The sequence below is a fragment of the Ranitomeya variabilis genome, chromosome 1 (genome assembly GCF_051348905.1).
Source record: "Ranitomeya variabilis isolate aRanVar5 chromosome 1, aRanVar5.hap1, whole genome shotgun sequence".
NCBI lineage: Eukaryota > Metazoa > Chordata > Amphibia > Anura > Dendrobatidae > Ranitomeya > Ranitomeya variabilis.
The window spans coordinates 219,083,122-219,101,682 of NC_135232.1; the positions used below are offsets into that span (position 1 = coordinate 219,083,122).

Below are 18,561 nucleotides of genomic sequence, written 5' to 3' on the forward strand. Positions count from 1 at the left end.
AGTACGCTGACCGAAGGAGGGGCTATATATCGGTCGCCAAACGTGCATTCCTTGCTTCTGTCCTCCAAATCAGGATGGAGTCCGATCAGGATCAGCAGCCTCTGCTGCTGGACGAAGCACCTCAGATGTCTGTGGAGAAGGAGCATGGAAAAAAGAGCGATGGATCTGGCCACAGAAGCTCCTCCAGACAGGGGTCTGGAGCGTCAGCCAGGAAAAATCCCCCTCGTACTTCGGTAGCTTTCTGCGTATGGGCATCCACTGGTAAGTGATCTTCGAGAATGTTCACTCAGTGATTAGTCTCCCCTCGTATATGTTTTCACAGGGGAAGAAAAACACCAGTAAAACAAAGCATAGGGAATGTGCCATCTGCGGGGTTCCCTTGCCTGACTCATACCCTAAAAAGCTATGTGACCCCTGTATCCAGCAGACGGTGAGGTCTGGGAAGAGGGGGTCATGGCTTTAGTTCATTAGACTAGTTTGCCTTACTTGCCCCCTCAGGTAGCAGAAGAATCCTCTTCTATTGCGGCCAGTCTGAAGGAAATGGTTAGGATGGAGGTTAAGCAGTCCATTAAGGGCCTTTCACAGTCAGTAGGCCCTAAACGAAAAACTCAGTGGTCATCTGATTCGTCGGTGGAGGAAAAGAGCATAGAATCGGACGATTCAGCAGCATCATCCTCCTCCTCGGAAGAAGACGCTGCTCGGTTTTGTTTACCCTTGGAAAGAATAGACAAGTTAATAAAAGCGGTCAGAGGCACAATGGGTATAACAGAACCCAAGCCTCAACTGTCTAAAGAACAGATGATGTTCAGTGGGTTAGAACAAAGAAAGCGTCGAGTTTTCCCTCTGAATGAAAAGATACAAGAACTTATCAACAGAGAGTGGAAAAAACCGGAGAGGAAAGGTTCCTTACCACCTGCACAGAAGCGAAGGTATCCCTTTGACGACCCAGCAGTAGGTAGCTGGGAAAAAGCCCCAAAACTGGATGCAGCGATTGCCAAAGTAGCGAAGCGATCCTCTCTCCCGTTTGAAGATATGGGAACGCTTAAAGACCCCCTAGATAGGAAGGTGGATACCTTCTTAAAGGGAACCTGGGAAATGGCAGCCGGCTCCTTAAGACCTGCGGTGGCGTCAACATGCACGGCGAGGTCAATGATGGTCTGGCTAGACCAGTTAGAGACCCAATTAAAACAAGGGGCCTCTAGAGACTCTATTATCACGGCTTTACCAGTAATCCAGGAGGGGGCGGCGTTTTTATCAGACGCCTCAATTGACTCCGTTAAGTTAGCAGCTAGAGCAGCGGGGCTGTCTAATGCTGCAAGGAGAGCCCTATGGTTGAAATGCTGGCCTGGGGATATGCAGGCGAAAGCAAAGCTCTGCGCTATCCCTTGTAAAGGCGAGTATTTATTCGGGCCTACCCTGGATGAACTCCTGGAGAAGGCAGGAGACGATAAGAAAAAGTTTCCCAATACCTTCAATGCATACCGTCGTCCCTTCAACAAAAGAAGGTTCAATCGGGGAGGGAAACGCGCGGTATCACCGAGCAGAGATCGATCCAGATGGGACGATAAGCGAAAAAGAGGTACAGGTCTCATGTTTCGCCGTAACCCGACGGAAAACAAGAACAATGACTACCAATCCCAGTGGGAGGGAGACTTCTCAGCAGCATGGTCAGAAATCACAAACAGCGTTTGGATAAAAGACACTGTTTCCCATGGTCTCAAACTTGAATTTGTCCAGGCTCCACGGGACAAGTTCAAGCTAACACCCTGGCGCTCATCTCCCACTGAACAATTTGCCCTGGAAGAGGAAGTGAGGACTCTTTGTTCTAAAAATGTGTTGGTGGAAGTACCATATTCTCAGACAGGAAAGGGGTTTTACTCCCCCCTCTTCCTAATCCAAAAACCAGATAATACTTATAGAACCATTATTAATCTTAAGGGTCTCAATAAGTTTCTGGTAAAGCATACTTTCAAAATGGAGTCCATCAATTCAACAATAAAAATGCTCTTTGAAAATTGTTTTATGGTAGTAGTGGATTTGAAAGATGCCTACTATCATGTACCCATTCATGCTGATTTTCAACAATACCTGAGAGTAGCACTGATAATGGAGGGTAGGATTCAACATTTTCAGTTTAGGGCACTCCCCTTTGGGATAACCTCTGCTCCTAGAGTGTTCACTAAAATAATCGCAGAGGTCATGGCGCATTTAAGGGAGTCAAATGTCCTTATAATCCCCCTACTTAGATGATTTTCTCATTGTCGGGAACTCAGTGGATCACTGTCTGTCACAATGGGAAATTACTAAAGCTAAACTAGAACGTCTAGGTTGGATCATAAACTTTGAAAAATCTAAGTTACAGCCTCTAAATATGCAAAAATTCCTGGGGTTAATTTTGAATTCAGTAACACAGCAGTGTCTTCTCCCCGGGGAAAAAATAGCGCTAATCCAGAGTTATGTGTTAAAAGCAATTAAATCACCCTCCATGACACTTAGGCAAGCAATGTCCCTACTGGGGTCACTCACATCTTGCATCCCCGCTGTTAAGTGGGCTCAGTTACACACCAGATCCCTGCAAAAAGAAGTTTTATTCCATGACAGAGCCCTAAATGGCGTATTAAATGGGAAATTAACGTTGGGGCCTATAACACTGAACTCCCTCAGGTGGTGGTTAGACATACAGAATTTGTCAGCAGGGGTGCCCTGGATAGTAAATGTCACCCAAGTAATAACCACAGATGCCAGCTCTTCGGGGTGGGGAGCTTATATGGGGGACATGGTGGTTCAGGGACAATGGGAACCCTTCACAACATTCTCATCCAATCAGAGGGAATTGTTGGCAATTGAATTGGCTGTTAAAGAATTCCTCATATATCTACAGGGCCAGCACGTCAGAATTCTGTCGGACAACAGAGTGGCAGTCGCCTACATAAACCGGCAAGGGGGAACACGTTCCGAGACTTTAATGCAGATCACGGATCGCTTGTTCCAGGTGGCAGAGCTCAATTTTCAATCTTTGACGGCTCTCCACATCAAAGGAAAGGAAAATATAACAGCAGATTTCCTAAGTCGAAATACGCTAAGACAAGGAGAATGGTCTCTCAACAAGGATATTTTCAACCGTATCAGCCACAGATGGGGTCAACCAGTGGTGGACCTGTTCGCCACCAGAGACAACCGGAAAGTAAAACTCTTTTGCTCTCTGAATCCCAGGGAAAATCCCCTGGCGGTGGACGCTTTTCTAATAAAATGGGATTTTCCGCTGGCTTATGCCTTCCCACCACTGAATCTGATTCCTCTAGTGGTGAGAAAAATCAGAGAAGATCGAGCAAAAGTTATCCTTATTGCCCCCTTTTGGCCCAGAAGAACCTGGTTTGCCTGGCTCAGGACGATGTCTGTATCGGATCCCTGGGTACTGCCAGAGATCCCGAATTTACTCTCTCAGGGACCAATCTCCCATCCACAAGTGGCAGCGCTCCGTTTAACGGCGTGGAGTTTGAACGGTCACTGTTAATAGATAAAGGCTTCTCTCCGAACTTGGTAGAAACGCTCCTAAAGAGTAGAAAGCAAATAACTACAAAAATCTACTCTAGGACTTGGAGGAAGTTCTTGTCCGTTTCTAAATTTAATATCCAAGAAGGGGTGCCAATACAACAAATCTTAGTTTCTACAAAAGGGGTTTGAGCTAAAACTCTCTACTAGTACCCTTAGAGTACAGGTCTCAGCTCTGGGTGCCCTGTTTTCCTGTAATGTAGCTAACAACTATTGGATAGCGAGGTTTATGAAGGCGGTCTGTAGAACTAGACCAGTGTATAAAGATAGATCAGTTCCGTGGGATTTAAATTTAGTTCTATCCTCACTAACAAAACCCCCCTTTGAACCTCTACACGAGGCCTCGATTAAAATGTTGACACTTAAAACAGCCTTCCTAATTGCCATAACCTCAGCTCGCAGGGTAGGGGATATCCAGGCACTTTCCAGGCTTCCCCCATATACAGAGTTCCTGTCTGACAGAGTAGTCCTTAGACCAGACCCAGCATATCTACCGAAGGTAGCAACAAGGTTTCATAGGTCGCAGGAAATAGTTTTACCATCTTTTGTTCCTAATCCATCCAATCCTAAAGAGCAGGAGCTTCATACGCTAGACATTAGGAGATCTCTCCTACAGTATATTTCAGTCACCAATAGTTGGAAGAAGGATGAGGCACTGCTTCTTTCCTTCCAAGGTCCAAAGAAAGGATGTAGAGTGTCAAAATATTTACTGGCTAGATGGATTAGGGAAACTATTTCTATGGCTTATACAGCGGGTGGGGGACCAGCTCCGCAGAATCTAAAGGCACATTCCACCCGAGCCATGGCGTCATCCTGGGCAGAAAGATCTGGAGTGTCGGTGGAACAAATATGTAAGGCGGCCACTTGGTCATCCCCTTCCACGTTCTTTAAGCACTATCGGTTGGATTTGGGGTCCTCCTCTGATCTCACCTTCGGGTTAAGGGTGCTGCAGGCTATAGTCCCTCCCTAAGGTAGCTTACATCTCTGTAAATCTCTCGTAGTGCTGTCATGGGAGTCCGAATAAAGCATTAATATACTTACGGTTAGCGGCATTTTTCGGAGGCCCATGACAGCACCCTTAGTTCCTTCCCTATTTCACGTGGGGGTTGCACTTCCTAATTTGTATATAGTGTGAAGTATGTAGATTTCACGTATGGTGTCTAGCTACAATTTAATAAAATATTTTTCGTTTTCAAAATGTATATGATGTATATTTGTATACCACTAACCGCGGTAGTCCTCTCAAGGCTCTGAAATACAACTGATGCATGGGATACCATAGAAAGGTCATCCAAGTCTAATTAGTTTTTTGGGTATGTAGGATATATTTTTGGGTTAGGTTTTATCTCATATTTTGGGATTACAGTCAGCCCAGCACTATAGAGACCTGATTGCGTAACGTAACATAGTAACATAGTTAGTAAGGCCGAAAAAAGACATTTGTCCATCCAGTTCAGCCTATATTCCTATATTCCATCATAATAAATCCCCAGATCTACATCCTTCTACAGAACCTAATAATTGTATGATACAATATTGTTCTGCTCCAGGAAGACATCCAGGCCTCTCTTGAACCCCTCGACTGAGTTCGCCATCACCACCTCCTCAGGCAAGCAATTCCAGATTCTCACTGCCCTAACAGTAAAGAATCCTCTTCTATGTTGGTGGAAAAACCTTCTCTCCTCCAGACGCAAAGAATGCCCCCTTGTGCCCGTCACCTTCCTTGGTATAAACAGATCCTCAGCGAGATATTTGTATTGTCCCCTTATATACTTATACATGGTTATTAGATCGCCCCTCAGTCGTCTTTTTTCTAGACTAAATAATCCTAATTTCGCTAATCTATCTGGGTATTGTAGTTCTCCCATCCCCTTTATTAACTTTGTTGCCCTCCTTTGTACTCTCTCTAGTTCCATTATATCCTTCCTGAGCACCGTTGCCCAAAACTGGACACAGTACTCCATGTGCGGTCTAACTAGGGATTTGTACAGAGGCAGTATAATGCTCTCATCATGTGTATCCAGACCTCTTTTAATGCACCCCATGATCCTGTTTGCCTTGGCAGCTGCTGCCTGGCACTGGCTGCTCCAGGTAAGTTTATCATTAACTAGGATCCCCAAGTCCTTCTCCCTGTCAGATTTACCCAGTGGTTTCCCGTTCAGTGTGTAATGGTGATATTGATTCCTTCTTCCCATGTGTATAACCTTACATTTATCATTGTTAAACCTCATCTGCCACCTTTCAGCCCAAGTTTCCAACTTATCCAGATCCATCTGTAGCAGAATACTATCTTCTCTTGTATTAACTGCTTTACATAGTTTTGTATCATCTGCAAATATCAATATTTTACTGTGTAAACCTTCTACCAGATCATTAATGAATATGTTGAAGAGAACAGGTCCCAATACCGACCCCTGCGGTACCCCACTGGTCACAGCGACCCAGTTAGAGACTATACCATTTATAACCACCCTCTGCTTTCTATCACTAAGCCAGTTACTAACCCATTTACACACATTTTCCCCCAGACCAAGCATTCTCATTTTGTGTACCAACCTCTTGTGCGGCACGGTATCAAATGCTTTGGAAAAATCGAGATATACCACGTCCAATGACTCACCGTGGTAGACAGGAAAATACACTGCAATACAGAAAAGAATGCAGTTTGTTGTAGCAGAGATCAAACTATGTCGGGTTTAAATCCTCTTAAAAATGGCAGAACTTGTCTTTATTAAAAGAAAAAAAAAAAGGAATTAAAGTGGTATCCATAATAATGACCACTCTGCTTGCTTGAGGGGAACGTTTCATAAAGCTTAATTGACAGAAAAATAAAAATGTAAGGGGTCTTAATATACTAACATATTTTTTTTTTTTTCCAACTATTAAAAATTATATATACCGTAAATTTGGTGTAATAAAAATTGTACTGACCTGCAGTTAAAAGCTAAAGTCATTTTTACTGCACAGTTAATGCTGTAAAAACGAACACAAATCTTGGCTAATAAATTCTAAAACCGATCTACTTTTAAGTTTTAATAGTTAAAAAAGTTTTGTCCTATTTGCCAGATATTTGTTTGAGATCGTTCATCGCTGCCAAATGTCTTGCAGTTATAGAGCCTTTCATGGCTAAACTTAAGATCCTTTTTGTTTTTCAAGTTCATAATTGAAGGAAATCCATTTGTAAAGTCTTTCTGTTCTGAGAAGAAATGGAAATAAACATGGGGTCAGATATATTCTAGCAAAGGTTTCTGGAAGTTCGCTTACATTTTTTTGAGTTTATTTCTATTTATGTCTCTGAAACATTTTCTAATTAGCCAACTGTAAAATGATTGGCTATGCAGATAACTTTAGGAATATCTGCTGAGTATTGTTCTTTATAACTCTCTACCATGCTAACAAATTAGCCAGCTGTTACCATACTACATGGTGAGCACCCACCTAATTATTTTTTTTTTTTTTCTAAAGTTGTATTTGACCTTTATCAGAGATTGCGCTCCACACATGTGAATCCTGCCCAATGCATTTGTCCTGTGGTTTGTTTTTTGTTTTTTTTTCACGTTGGGTATTTTTGAACTCTTTTAAATTGATATGACCAAATTATGTTTTTAATTTAAGTCTAAAGCTGCACTGTTGGTTTAACAATAAATATCTGATTTGAGACCAGAAGAATAGTGAAATGACTTATCATTTTTTTTTTTTTTTTTCTTTTTCTCGTCCCCAACCCTTCCTCCAAGCTCTTCATAAACAATGAGTTTCAAGATGCGGTCAGCAAGAAGACTTTCCCTACAATCAATCCTTCCACTGGAGAGGTCATCTGTCACGTTGCAGAAGCAGATAAAGTAAGTAGTAATGGCGCGATTTTAAAGGGTTGTCCATGTTTAAAGTGAACTTGTCATTAGATACATGCTGCCTGAAAGGATCGTGGCCTGACTGTGAAATTGCTGCCAGGTATGTTTTACTCTCAAACACTGCAATGTTTCAAACAAATATTGTTTGTAATGTAGGCAAACTTCTTCTCCTTGCCCCGCTCTAGTTGTTTGATAGATTTCTCCCTATGTACGCACGTGGCGGAAACCTGTCAATCAACTGGAGCAGGGAAGCGAGTGGAGGCCACAAACCGGCAGAGGGAGGCATTAGGGTATGTGTCCACGTTCAGGTTTGCTTCAGGCTTTGGTCAGGATTTTATGCAGGTAAAATCCTGACCAAAAATGCCCCTGAGGTCACTGGCAGGTCACCCGGTGTTCCTGCGTGTTCTGCTCATTGTAGCAACATGCTGCGTTCTGAAAAAACGCACCGCATGTGCGTTTTTGCGGGAAAAACGCATGCGTTTTTTAATCCACAGTGGAGACGGGATTTCATTAAATCCCCTCCACTATGCTGTAACATCTGGACGCTGCATTTTTGACGCTGCAGCTCAGCGCTGTGTCAAAAACGCAGCGTTTCCTGAACGTGGACACATACCCTGAGCACGGCTGCATTGAAAGGGCGCCGCTGAGATCTCCCAGTGTCAGTATGCAGTCAGAAGAGATTTTCTCTATAAGGTATCAGCTTTATTATACAGATAGGAGGGACTGACGGTGAACCAAGGAAGAACTCTCATTTGCATATTAACCCCTTTCTGCCAGCTGACGGAATAGTACGTCAGCTGGCAGATCCCCCGCTTTGAGGTGGGCTCCGGCAGTGAACCCACCTCAAAGCCGCGACATGTCAGCTGTTTTGTACAGCTGACATGTGTGCGCAATGAGCGCGAGCGGAATCGCGATCTGCCCGCGCCCATTAACTAGTTAAATGCCGCGGTCAAGTGCTGACAGCGGCATTTAACTAGCGCTCCCGGCCGCGCGGCCGGAGGTGCTCGCACCGCTGACCCCCGTCACATGATCGGGGGTCAGCGGTGCATTGCCATAACAACCAGAGGTCTCCTTGAGACCTCTATGGTTGTTGATGGCCGATTACTTTGAGCGCCACCCTGTGGTCGGCGCTCAAAGTACACCACCATTTCTACTACATAGAGGTGATCTGTACTTCACCTCTATGTAGCAGAGGCGATCGTGTAGTGCATGCTTCTAGCCTCCTACGGAGGCTATTGAAGCATGCCAGAATTAAAAAAAAAAAAGTGTTTAAAAATATAAAAAAATATATAAAAGTTCATATCGCCCCCCTTTCGCCCTAATCAAAATAAAACAATTAAAAAAAAATCAAACCTACACATATTTGGTATTGCTGCGTTCAGAATCGCCCGATCTATCAATAAAAACGAAGGATTAACCTGATTGCTAAATGGCGTAGCGAGAAAAAAAATCAAAACGCCAAAATTACTTTTTTTGGTCGCCGCGACATTGCATTAAAATGTAATAACGTGCGATCAAAAAAACGTATCTGCACCAAAATGGTATCAATAAAAATGCCAGCTTGGCACACAAAAAATAAGCCCTCACCCGACCCCAGATCACGAAAATTGGAGACGCTACGGGTATCGGAACATCGCGCAATTTTTTATTTTATTTTTTTTTTTAGCAAAGCTTGGAATTTTTTTTCACCACTTAGATAAAAAATAACCTAGACATGTTAGGTGTCTATGAACTCGTAGTGATCTGGAGAATCATAATGACAGGTCAGTTTTAGCATTTGGTGAACCTAGCAAAAAAGCCAAACAAAAAACAAGTGTGAGATTGCACTTTTTTTGCAATTTCATCACACTTGGAATTTTTTCCCTTTTTCTGTTACACGGCATGGTAAAACCAATGGTATCGTTCAAAAGTACATCTCGTCCCGCAAAAAATAAGCCCTCACATGGCCATATTGACGGAAAAATAAAAAAGTTATGGCTCTGGGAAGGAGGGGAGCAAAAACCGAAAACGAAAAAAGCTCCGGGGGTGAAGGGGTTAACCCCTCTGTGACCTTTGACGTACTATCCCGTCGAGGTGACCTGGGCCTATCTGACCCTTGACGGGATAGTACGTCATGCCCTTTAATGCGATACCGCGACTTAAGTCGCGGTGATCGCATTAAAATTCCGACGCCATCTTACCTTAGGGAAGATGGTGTCGGCATCCAGGGCATTGTGACCGCCCCCCCGGCCTCCCGATCGCTGTGATTGGTTGTTCAATTCTGAACAGCCAATCACAGCCATTCTCATTGTTTCAGCCAATCGGAGCGGCTGAAACAATGAGGTCACAGGCTAGGATCGAGTACCGATGTACTCGATCCTAGGTCCACTGCCTGGCAACGCCAGGCACCGGCAAAAGCACCCCGGATTGGCGCGATCACCGATCGCATCGATCGCGCCAATCGCACGGCACAGCGCGGTATTACCGCGCTGTGCCCTGCCGAAACCTGCGTGGATCGGTGCTCTAATAGCACCGATCCTAGGATAGAATGTAGCACAGGCCCAGCAGGGCCTGCAGGAGCTGATTGGCGCGATCGATGCAATCGTCGATCGCGCCAATCACAGGGCACTGCAGCAGTCACGCGGTGACCGCTTTGTGCCCTGCAGGTGACCTGGCTGTGACCTGCCTAGGATCGGAGCTAGCAGCTCCGATCCAGGCAGGTCACAGCCAGGTCACTAGCAGTTGCCAGGGTGACGAGGTAAGCCCTGATTGGTGGGATCGATGTTATGGTCGATCCCACCAATCACAGGTCACAGCAGCAGTATGACCGCTCTGTGACCTGTCTCGTCACCTGCCTGACCTGTGTATGACCGCTCTGCAGGGGTCCTCACTCTAGCTGAGGATTCCTACAGAGCGGTCATACTGCTTGATCTCCCTGCTGGATCTCGTGCCTGGATCTCCCTGCTGTGCTGGGTATTGTGGTGCCACAGCAGCCTGTAGCACCGCAATCCCTGCTAAAGAAAGAAGACAACTAAACGTAAGTTTTATCCTTGATCCCTGCCCAATCCCCCTTCATCCACCCCAATCCCCACATCCCTCCCAATCCCCACATCCCCCCCAATCCCCACATCCCCTCCAATCCCCCCCATCCCCCTCTTTTTACCCCCCTCCACCCCCATTTGCGCCGCCTCTGCGCTCACATTTTATAGCCGCCGAGCGTTGATTGGTGACGCAGTTCACTGATCGACGCTCGTGCTCGCTTTTTTTTCCTCAGCCCCTTTGTGCCAATTCCGTACTCAAATCCCGCAGCCGCCAAACTTTGATAAGTGACGCAGTTCACTTATCACAGTTTGTGCCTGCCGTTTTCCTTTTTTTTTTTTTTTTACCCCCCTTTGCGCCACCTGACTACAACCGTACGTTTTTTTCACTGATCCCTGCCCAATCCCCACATCCACCCCCATCCCCCTTCCCCCTCTTTTTACCCCCCTTTACACCTCCTTCCGTGCGCCCATTTAACAGCCGCCGAGCGTTCATTGGTGAAGTAGTTCACCGATCAACTCTCGCGCTCGCTTTTTTTCCCTCAACCTCTTTGCGCAACATCCGTACACATCCCACAGCCGCCAAACTTTGATAAGTGACGCAGTTCACTTATCACAGTTTGTGCCTGCCGTTTTCCTTTTTTTTTTTTTTTTACCCCCCTTTGCGCCACCTGACTACAACCGTACGTTTTTTTCACTGATCCCTGCCCAATCCCCACTTCCACCCCCATCCCCCTTCCCCCTCTTTTTACCCCCCTTTACACCTCCTTCCGTGCGCCCATTTAACAGCCGCCGAGCGTTCATTGGTGAAGTAGTTCACCGATCAACTCTCGCGCTCGCTTTTTTTCCCTCAGCCCCTTTGCGCAACATCCGTACACACATCCCACAGCCACCAAACTTTGATAAGTGACACAGTTCACTTATCACAGTTTGTGCCTGCCGTTTTCCTTTTTTTTTTTTTTACCCCCCCCTCCCCCTTGCCTGACCCACGTGCGCACATCAAGCAGCGGCCAAACTTTGATAAGTGAAACAGTTCACTTATCAGAGCTGGGCCTGCTGTTTTAGACTTTTCTTTTCACAGGTTTTTATTCTCCTTTTAGCGTTTTCTTTTCAGATAATAGTTTGCACAAATCACTGTCCCCCCACACATACACATACAGTTATCAATAAAGTGCACCCAAGCACCATATTCACACAAAAATGTCCCGCTCGTCCCGTTCGTCCCAACAGCGCTATTCATTGGAGGAGGCATATGCTTTCCTTGCCTCCGACACTGATAGCGAGGGAGAGGATCCCACTTTTCTTTACTTTTCTGATTCTTCATCCTCATCCTCTTCTTCCTCCTCCTCCTCATCTTCCTCCTCGGGTCCTGCGGAACCGCCACGCAGACGCCCCAGGACAGAAGATGAGGCATCGCCCACCATTCCTGAACCAGCGCTCCCCACTGCGGACCCCTTATGGACCTCGCCCCCCGAAAATTACGAGCCACTGATTCCTGATTTTGTGGCAGAATCAGGAATCAAGTTTGACACCGCCGGCCTCACAGAAACAGACTTTTTCAAAGTCTTTTTCTCTGAGGATTTTATTAACCTCATGGTGGAGCAAACTAATTTGTATGCTCGTCAATTTTTGGAGCAAAACCCCGGTTCATCATTTTCCAACTGGTCTCCTGTAGACGCAGTTGAAATGATGCAGTTTTGGGGCCTGGTCCTCCACATGGGGATCGTGAAGAAGCCAGAAATTCGGCAATATTGGAGTGTAGATATTTTATATAACACTCCAGTGTTCCGAATGGTCATGGTCAGGAAGCGTTTTGAGGCCATCCATAAGTTCCTGCATTATTCCGATAATGCACAGTGTCCCGCACGAGATGACCCCAACTTTGACCGTCTGTTCAAAGTTCGGCCGGTCATCGAACACTTCAACAAAAAGTTTTCTGAAGTGTACGTGCCCAAAAGGGACATCTGCGTGGATGAGTCCTTGGTCCATTTTAAGGGGCGGCTCGGATTCCGTCAATACCTGCCCAACAAAAGGGCCAGGTACGGAATCAAACTCTACAAGCTGTGTGAGAGTACCTCAGGGTACATCCACAGGTTTAGAGTTTATGAAGGGAAGGACACCAGGATTGAACCCCCTGAGTGTCCTCCTGTCATGGGAGTGAGTGGGAAGATTGTGTGGGATTTGGTGCACCCACTGCTGGATAAAGGTTATCACCTCTATACCGATAATTTTTATACCAGCATCCCACTCTACAAATCCCTCTCTGTGCGAGGTACCGCAGCCTGCGGTACTGTCCGCAAAAATCAGAGAGGCCTCCCAAAGACGCTACTTGGGCAGATGCTCAGAAAAGGTGAGAGCAAAGCCCAATGTAGCGACCACCTGCTGGTGGTCAAGTACAAGGACAAGAGGGATGTCCTTCTCTTGACCACCATACACGGTGATGGCAGCACACTCAGCACTGTACGGGGTACCTCTACACAGGTCTTAACACCGGACTGTGTACTGGGGTACAACAACAGCATGGGGGGCGTTGATCTCTCTGATCAACTCCTCCAACCGTACAGTGCTTTAAGAAAGGCCAAGGTGTGGTACAAAAAGCTGGCCGTGCACATTGTACAAATGGCAATGCTGAACGCTTTCCTGCTGTCACGATGTGCACGCCAGACCGATACATCGTACCTTCATTTCCAGGAGGTAGTGGTTAAGGCCCTGATATTTGGCACTCCGGAAGGAGAGGACCCCAGTACTTCTGGAACTGAAGGTGCTCGTATCGTACCAGGCCAGCATTTTCCGGGGGTGGTCCCGCCAACTGGCAGAAAAGGTAAGCCGCAAAAAAGGTGCCGAGTGTGTTACAAAAGGGGAATACGCAAGGACACCATTTATCAATGCGACACTTGCCCCGAAAAACCTGGCCTGTGTATGAAGGATTGCTTCAAATTGTACCACACCTCCATGCACTATTAATTTACTTCACAGGAAACCGTACATTAGTTCCAAAAAGGGGGCACATCTAGATAAGTTCCTTGGGGGTCTAGGTTCCAAAATGATGTCACTTGTGGGTTTTTTTTACTGTTTAGGCACAACGTGTGCCTAAACAGTTTTTTCCCACATATGGTGTACCAGCGTAATCAGGACAATTTGGACAACAACTTTTGATGTCCAATTTCTCCTGTTACCCTTGGGAAAATTAAAAATTGGGGACTTAAAGATCATTTTTGTGGGAAAAAATAGGATTTTTTATTTTCATGCCTGGGCATTATAAACTTTAGTGAAGCACTTGGGGGTTCAAAATTCTCACCACACACCTAGATAAGTTCCTTAGGGGGTCCAGTTTCCAAAATGGGGTCACTTGTGGGGGGTTTCTACTGTTTAGGCACATCAGGGGCTCTGCAAACGGAACATGATGCCTGCAGAACATTCCATCAAAGACTGCATTCCAAAACGTCACTAATTCCCTTTCGAGCCCCAACGTATGCCCAAACATTAGTTTTCTTCCACATGTGGGGTACCAGCATACTCAGGACGAACTGGACAACAGCTTTTGGGGTCCAATTTCTCCTGTTACCCTTGGGAAAATAAAAAATTGGGGACTAAACCATCATGTTTGTGGAAAAAATAGGTTGTTTTTTTTTCACGCCCGGGCGTTATAAACTTCTGTGAAACACTTGGGGGATAAAAGTGCTCATCACACATCTAGATAAGTTCCTTAGGGGGTCTAGTTTCCAAAATGGGGTCACTTGTGGGGGGTTTCCACTGTTTGGGCACATCAAGGGCTCACCAAACGCGACATGGCATCCAATCTCAATTCCAGCTAATTTTAGCTTGGAAAAGTCAAATGGCGCTCCTTCCCTTCTGAGCCCTGCCGTGTGCCCAAACAGTGGTCCCCCCCCCATATATGGGGTATCGTCGTAATCAGGACAAATTGGACTACAACTTTTGTGGTCCAATTTCTCCTGTTACCCTTGTGAAAATAAAAAATTGGGGACTAAACGATCATGTTTGTGGAAAAAATAGGATTTTTTTTTTTCACGCCCGGGCATTATAAACTTCTGTGAAGCACTTGGGGGATAAAAGTGCTCATCACACATCTAGATAAGTTCCTTAGGGGGTCTAGTTTCCAAAATGGGGTCACTTGTGGTGGGTTTCCACTGTTTAGGCACATCAGGGGCTCACCAAACGCGACATGGCATCCAATCTTAATTCCAGCTAATTTTAGCTTGGAAAAGTCAAATGGCGCTCCTTCCCTTCTGAGCCCTGCCGTGTGCCCAAACAGTGGTCCCCCCCCCATATATGGGGTATCGGCGTAATCAGGACAAATTGGACTACAACTTTTGTGGTCCAATTTCTCCTGTTACCCTTGTGAAAATAAAAAATTGGGGACTAAACGATCATGTTTGTGGAAAAAATAGGATTTTTTTTTTTCACGCCCGGGCATTATAAACTTCTGTGAAGCACTTGGGGGATAAAAGTGCTCATCACACATCTAGATAAGTTCCTTAGGGGGTCTAGTTTCCAAAATGGGGTCACTTGTGGGGGGTTTCCACTGTTTAGGCACATCAAGGGCTCACCAAACGCGACATGGCATCCAATCTCAATTCCAGCTAATTTTAGCTTGGAAAAGTCAAATGGCGCTCCTTCCCTTCTGAGCCCTGCCGTGTGCCCAAACAGTGGTCCCCCCCATATATGGGGTATTGGCGTAATCAGGACAAATTGGACTACAGCTTTTGTGGTCCAATTTCTCCTGTTACCCTTGTGAAAATAAAAAATTGGGGACTAAACGATCATGTTTGTGGAAAAAATAGGATTTTTTTTTTCACGCCCGGGCGTTATAAACTTCTGTGAAGCACTTGGGGGATAAAAGTGCTCATCACACATCTAGATAAGTTCCTTAGGGGGTCTAGTTTCCAAAATGGGGTCACTTGTGGGGGGTTTCCACTGTTCAGGCACATCAGGGGCTCACCAAACGCGACATGGCGTCCGATCTCAATTCCAGCCAAATTTAGCTTGAAAAAGTGAAATGGCGCTCCTTTCCTTCCGAGCCCTGCCGTGCGCCCAAATAGTGGTTCCCCCCACATTCGGGGTATCAGTGGACTCAGGACAAATTGGACAACAACTTTTGAGGTCCATTTTCTCATTTTACCCCTGGGAAAATAAAAAAATTGTTGCTGAAATGTCATTTTTGTGACTAAAAAGTAAAATGTTCATTTTTTCCTTCCACGGTGCTTCTGCTCCTGTGAAACACCTGAAGGGTTAATAAACTTCTTGAATGTGGGTTTGAGTACCTTCAGGGGTGCAGTTTTTAGAATGGTGTCACTTTTGGGTTTGTTCTACTATATAGACCCCTCAAAGTGACTTCAAATGTGAGGTGGTCCCTAAAAAAATGGTTTTGTAAATTTTGTTGTAAATATGAGAAATCACTGGTTAACTTTTAACCCTTATAACTCTCTAACAAAAAAAAAAATTGGTTCCAAAATTGTGCTGATGTAAAGTAAACATGTGGGAAATGTTATTTATTAACTATTTTGTGTCACATAACTCTCTGGTTTAACAGAATAAAAATTCAAAGTTAGAAAATTGCGAAATTTTCCAAATTTTCTCCAAATTTCCATTTTTTTCAAAAATAAACGCAGGTAATATCAAAGAAATTTTACTAGTATCATGAAGTACAATATGTCACGAGAAAACAATGTCAGAATCACCGGGATCCGTTGAAGCGTTCCAAAGTTATAACCTCATAAAGGGACAGTGGTCAGAATTGTAAAACTTTGTCCGGTCATTAACGTGCAAACCACCCTTGGGGGTAAAGGGGTTAAAGGTTGATTTTTTTTTTTATTTTTTTTTTTATTTTTTTTATTAAATAGTAAAATAAACTCTGCATGCCTAGTATGATTTAAATAGGTGGAGGGCCCCTGTGTAAATGTATAGGCAGTTTAATTGCCATTCTGAGGGCGTAAAGGGAAGTGCCCCAGGTTGTACATTTTATATGTGTATTTGCATGATTGAGATAGATAGAGAGATATATATATATATATACACTGTGTGTATGTATGTATGTATATTATTTTTCCCCCTTTATAATGTCCCCCACATGTGGCAATGTCCCCTCCAAAGGCCATGTAGACAAAATGCACCCAATTGTGTTGGTGTCCGTAAAACACTTTGTGGAAAAACATGAAAAGGACCTCTATAATTTGTATCTTTGGTAAAGCGAAAGTACAGAAACTTTTATAAGTCGTAGATTAGGTATGCCATGCAATCAACTGAGAAGAATGCTTGATAACTTTCCCAAACAATATTTAAATTTTTCTAATAACCCATGGCCATCTGCAGAATAATTGGCTGATCTTTAGCAACATAACATTGAACATAATCTTAGGCTTTGTATATTCCATGTACTGTATGTATTTTGGGTTATCACACTACGATATCTGTCTCAGAGGTGATATGGAGGCTTTAGATTATTATAACTTGTGAGTATTTTTTCTGCTTCTTTTACACAAGTACTGGACCACATACAACTTTTTAATCAATGTTTTCTGGAAACCGTATCTATGCACCGACTCAATAGCCCTGCTTGGCGTGATAATCATCAGACCTTTGAGCTGTATTTATTTTATGCTTCATTTGTTTAACTTCTGTCATCCAGCATGTCCTTGGCTATATCCAAGGCATTAGATATATACGCAGAGAGTATTGTACAGCAGTGGCTGGTGGGACTGCGATCTCTGGAGAATTAAAGCCTCTCAATTAGGTCGGGGTCACACTTGAGAGTGTGATGTGAGAAACTCTCTCTCGCGCCGCTCTCTCTCTCGCCGCTCTCTCTCTCGCCGCTCTCTCTCTCTCGCCGCTCTCTCTCTCTCGCCGCTCTCTCTCTCTCGCCGCTCTCTCTCTCTCGCCGCTCTCTCTCTCTCGCCGCTCTCTCTCTCGCCGCTCTCTCTCTCGCGCCGCTCTCTCTCGCGCCGCTCTCTCTCTCGCGCCGCTCTCTCTCGCGCGCGCGCCTCGCTCTCTCTCTCGCGCGCGCCTCGCTCTCTCTCTCGCGCGCGCCTCGCTCTCTCTCTCGCGCGCGCCTCGCTCTCTCTCTCGCGCGCGCCTCGCTCTCTCTCTCGCGCGCGCCTCGCTCTCTCTCTCGCGCGCGCCTCGCTCTCTCTCTCGCGCGCGCCTCGCTCTCTCTCGCGCGCCTCGCTCTCTCTCTCGCGCGCGCCTCGCTCTCTCTCTCGCGCGCGCCTCGCTCTCTCTCTCGCGCGCGCCTCGCTCTCTCTCTCGCGCGCGCCTCGCTCTCTCTCTCGCGCGCGCCTCGCTCTCTCTCTCTCGCGCGCCTCGCTCTCTCTCTCGCGCGCCTCGCTCTCTCTCTCGCGCGCCTCGCTCTCTCTCTCGCGCGCCTCGCTCTCTCTCGCGCGCCTCGCTCTCTCTCGCGCGCCTCGCTCTCTCTCTCGCGCGCGCCTCGCTCTCTCTCTCGCGCGCGCCTCGCTCTCTCTCTCGCACGCGCCTCGCTCTCTCTCTCGCGCGCGCCTCGCTCTCTCTCTCGCGCGCGCCTCGCTCTCTCTCTCGCGCGCGCCTCGCTCTCTCTCTCGCGCGCCTCGCTCTCTCTCGCGCGCGCCTCGCTCTCTCGCGCGCGCCTCGCTCTCTCTCGCGCGCGCCTCGCTCTCTCTCTCGCGCGCCTCGCTCTCTCTCTCGCGCGCCTCGCTCTCTCTCTCGCGCGCCTCGCTCTCTCTCTCGCGCGCCTCGCTCTCTCTCGCGCGCCTCGCGCTCTCTCTCTCGCGCGCCTCGCTCTCTCTCTCGCGCGCCGCGCTCTCTCTCGCGCGCGCCTCGCTCTCTCTCTCGCGCGCGCCTCGCTCTCTCTCCCGCGCGCGCCTCGCTCTCTCTCGCGCGCGCCTCGCTCTCTCTCTCGCGCGCCTCGCTCTCTCTCTCGCGCGCGCCTCGCTCTCTCTCTCGCGCGCGCCTCGCTCTCTCTCTCGCGCGCGCCTCGCTCTCTCTCTCGCGCGCGCCTCGCTCTCTCTCTCGCGCGCGCCTCGCTCTCTCTCTCGCGCGCGCCTCGCTCTCTCTCTCGCGCGCGCCTCGCTCTCTCTCTCGCGCGCGCCTCGCTCTCTCTCTCGCGCGCGCCTCGCTCTCTCTCTCGCGCGCGCCTCGCTCTCTCTCTCGCGCGC

At 46.7% G+C, this 18,561-nt stretch overlaps 1 protein-coding gene across 1 annotated transcript in view; it reads left to right on the top strand.

Annotated features, from left to right (window-relative positions):
- Positions 1-18,561, top strand: part of LOC143809724 (aldehyde dehydrogenase, mitochondrial-like) — a 111,325-nt gene that overhangs the window by 3,834 nt on the left and 88,930 nt on the right. The window contains exon 2 of the mRNA XM_077292762.1: positions 7,287-7,391. Coding sequence (XP_077148877.1) covers positions 7,287-7,391 — 105 coding nt within the window. The remainder of the gene's footprint in view (positions 1-7,286; positions 7,392-18,561) is intronic.